General features: G+C 49.3%; 1 protein-coding gene across 3 annotated transcripts in view; it reads left to right on the plus strand.

The window, feature by feature from the left end:
• LOC128275531 (acetylcholine receptor subunit alpha-like 2) overlaps positions 1 to 2,235 on the plus strand; it is a 39,210-nt gene extending 36,975 nt beyond the window's left edge. For all 3 annotated transcript variants that reach the window (XM_053014071.1, XM_053014072.1, XM_053014073.1), the window contains exon 9: positions 1,414 to 2,235. In XM_053014071.1, coding sequence (XP_052870031.1) covers positions 1,414 to 1,614 — 201 coding nt within the window. In that variant the 3' untranslated portion in view covers positions 1,615 to 2,235. The remainder of the gene's footprint in view (positions 1 to 1,413) is intronic.
• The last annotated feature ends 287 nt before the right edge of the window (positions 2,236 to 2,522 follow it).

Genomic DNA, 2,522 nt, shown 5'->3' on the forward strand with positions numbered 1-2,522 from the left:
TTTCCTATCTTATTTACTATTGCTGTCAGTTTTGCATGTATCCTCATCTTACTGAACATGTTTGAAAAGTTTATCGATTTTTATTTAAACTTACTTTCACTTTCCGATTATTATCTGGTATTTGGACTCCTTTCACTCCATTCCACTTAGCTTCAGTTTAATTCGATTATCGTATGATGAGCAAAGCTCTGAACTCAGTTACCCAACTTGCGCCTTATGTTGGCCCTTTTTGTCTAATCCTACCGAATGACTCCGATTCGATGACAACCAAACAAACCTAACCCTCGTCCGGAGTTCCTGCACATTCAGTCTGTGCAAACAATGCACACTTCATCAAGCTTTCAATCTTCTTTCGATTACACTTTCCACGTCCACGAAACCACCCAGGCCAACGATTGGTCATTTGCATCCGGACAAACTGTGGCCACAAATTACGAAACGATCACTTGAGGCAAACACCAGCCATTTTGAAAACTAAACAAAACCACCGTCCCGGAACCTCCCGAACCGGGGACGTTACCGTCCCAACACCGAATGGCCCATCGAATCCGTTTCCTTTCCGCCTCCGACTCCGAACAGGACTGTCTCGTTTCCACTTCCTGCCGGCGCTCTGTTTGCATGATCCTAAATCTACGCCATCCCGCTCGGGTGGGGTTGGTTGCTCCCGGAGTTCACTAATCCGAGCTTACGGATCCTATCGAAGCTCTATTACGATTCCGATACGTTTGTCGCTTCTTTGTTTTGCTGCGTCCCGGCTTATCCCTTCCAGTGGGTAGTGGAAATGTCCATTATCGGGAAATTTATATCCTCCCATTCATTGACTGCCCGCTTTACTTGCACCGAACTTTCGAGTCCCCCGCCGAACTGCCAGACCAGTCAGGCCAGGGGCTCGCGGTTCATATTCGCAGGAACGAAAAAAAAGCTCGTGCCCCAAACGATGCTAATGATGATTGTTTTTCTTTTCTTCTGCAACCGTTTCCGGCCCATCTCCGGCCCATCTGGTCCGTTAAATATGGCTTTCCGGGTCCTGGTCGCGGCCCACGCGGCACCCAAAAATTGTTGGCGTCTGCACTGGAATGTGAATTGAAAATCTTCGCCATATGCGCCACGCGACGACGACGACGACGACGATGGTCGACACAAACATCAAATCGACAACCCCAACCCAACCGATGGCCACCAATGGACCGCATCTCGGGGGCGAATAAAATTAAATGTCCACCGTTTCCCACGTCAACCGCGAAACCGCACACACACACACAAACGCACACCGATTCACCCACGACTAACTAACCGAAACACCCGGGGTCAACCGGGGGAAAAAACGCGACCCGAACGCACGCCAAATGGCCACCGGTTAACCAAACTTTGGCATCAACAACAACAAACAATGGCACGGTGGCCATGGTGCAGGAAGATCAAGACTGGGGCTTCGTGGCGATGGTTCTGGATCGTTTATTTTTATGGCTCTTCACGATAGCGTCGTTATTCGGCACATTTGCGATCCTGTGCGAGGCGCCCTCGCTCTACGACGACACCAAGCCGATCGACATCGAGTACTCCATTATCGCCCAGAAGCTGTTCAATCTCACCGTCAAGGATACGCGCTCCTAAAAGGGCTCCACACCGGGCAACGACCCTGAGGACCCTGCTGACAGCCTCCCTCGGCCGTTTGTTTTAATTTTTTACAACACGCCCACACCCGGAACGGAAGGTCCTTGCATCCTTTGTTCCACCATTGATGCCGTTGGTTGCTTTTTTCCCGAAGGCCCCGAAGGAGACAGATCGGAATTCCTGTGGTTTCGCGGTTCGCCTGACACTGACAAGCCCGACGCTACCGGAAACGGTAAGGTGACGGAAGGACCCGATCGAATCGGTTTTATCGACGGTGACACTTTAGTTCCTACGGTTTTTTGTATCATTTTACCGGAAAAGAAGAGACAATCGGGCGGCGGAGCCCGATCCTGAGATCCTGTCTCCGCTAGTTATGCACGAATAATATACACTAAGATTTACGGCGTAGAATTAGGCGCGGTTCTTAGCGAGGTCACAGTTGACTAGAATGCTCCAACTTAGTGCAGGTTTGACGTTTACGTTACAGGTGCCGTTGGCGGGACGGGGCTTTCACGCCGGCACCACGCCAAAGTGTAACGATGTGCCAAAAGCTAGGGAGATTAAAGCAGTGTCGGCTGATTCACTTCTTCGTTCGGATTTTCGGCAGTTTTCTTTCACCGATCGAAGGTTAGTGATGGCAAAACAGGCTCTTAGTTGTAAGCATTTCAGATGCATTTCATTTCAAACTTGACGCTTAGTTTCGAAAGTAGCCAGTACTAGTACTCTAATCCAGGCCCCAAAATTAAACTTTCTTGAAAAAAGTGGCCAAGTAGCACAGTCGATCGTGAACGGTAATGCATCTTAGCAATAGGACACACGTGCACATCCAAAAGACAGTGAGTAGTCTACGTTTCGCAAAAGAAAGACACGCCGACGATAGTAACACCTAGCTCCTAGCATGTAATGAT

The sequence above is a fragment of the Anopheles cruzii genome, chromosome 3 (assembly GCF_943734635.1).
Source record: "Anopheles cruzii chromosome 3, idAnoCruzAS_RS32_06, whole genome shotgun sequence".
Classification (NCBI taxonomy): domain Eukaryota; kingdom Metazoa; phylum Arthropoda; class Insecta; order Diptera; family Culicidae; genus Anopheles; species Anopheles cruzii.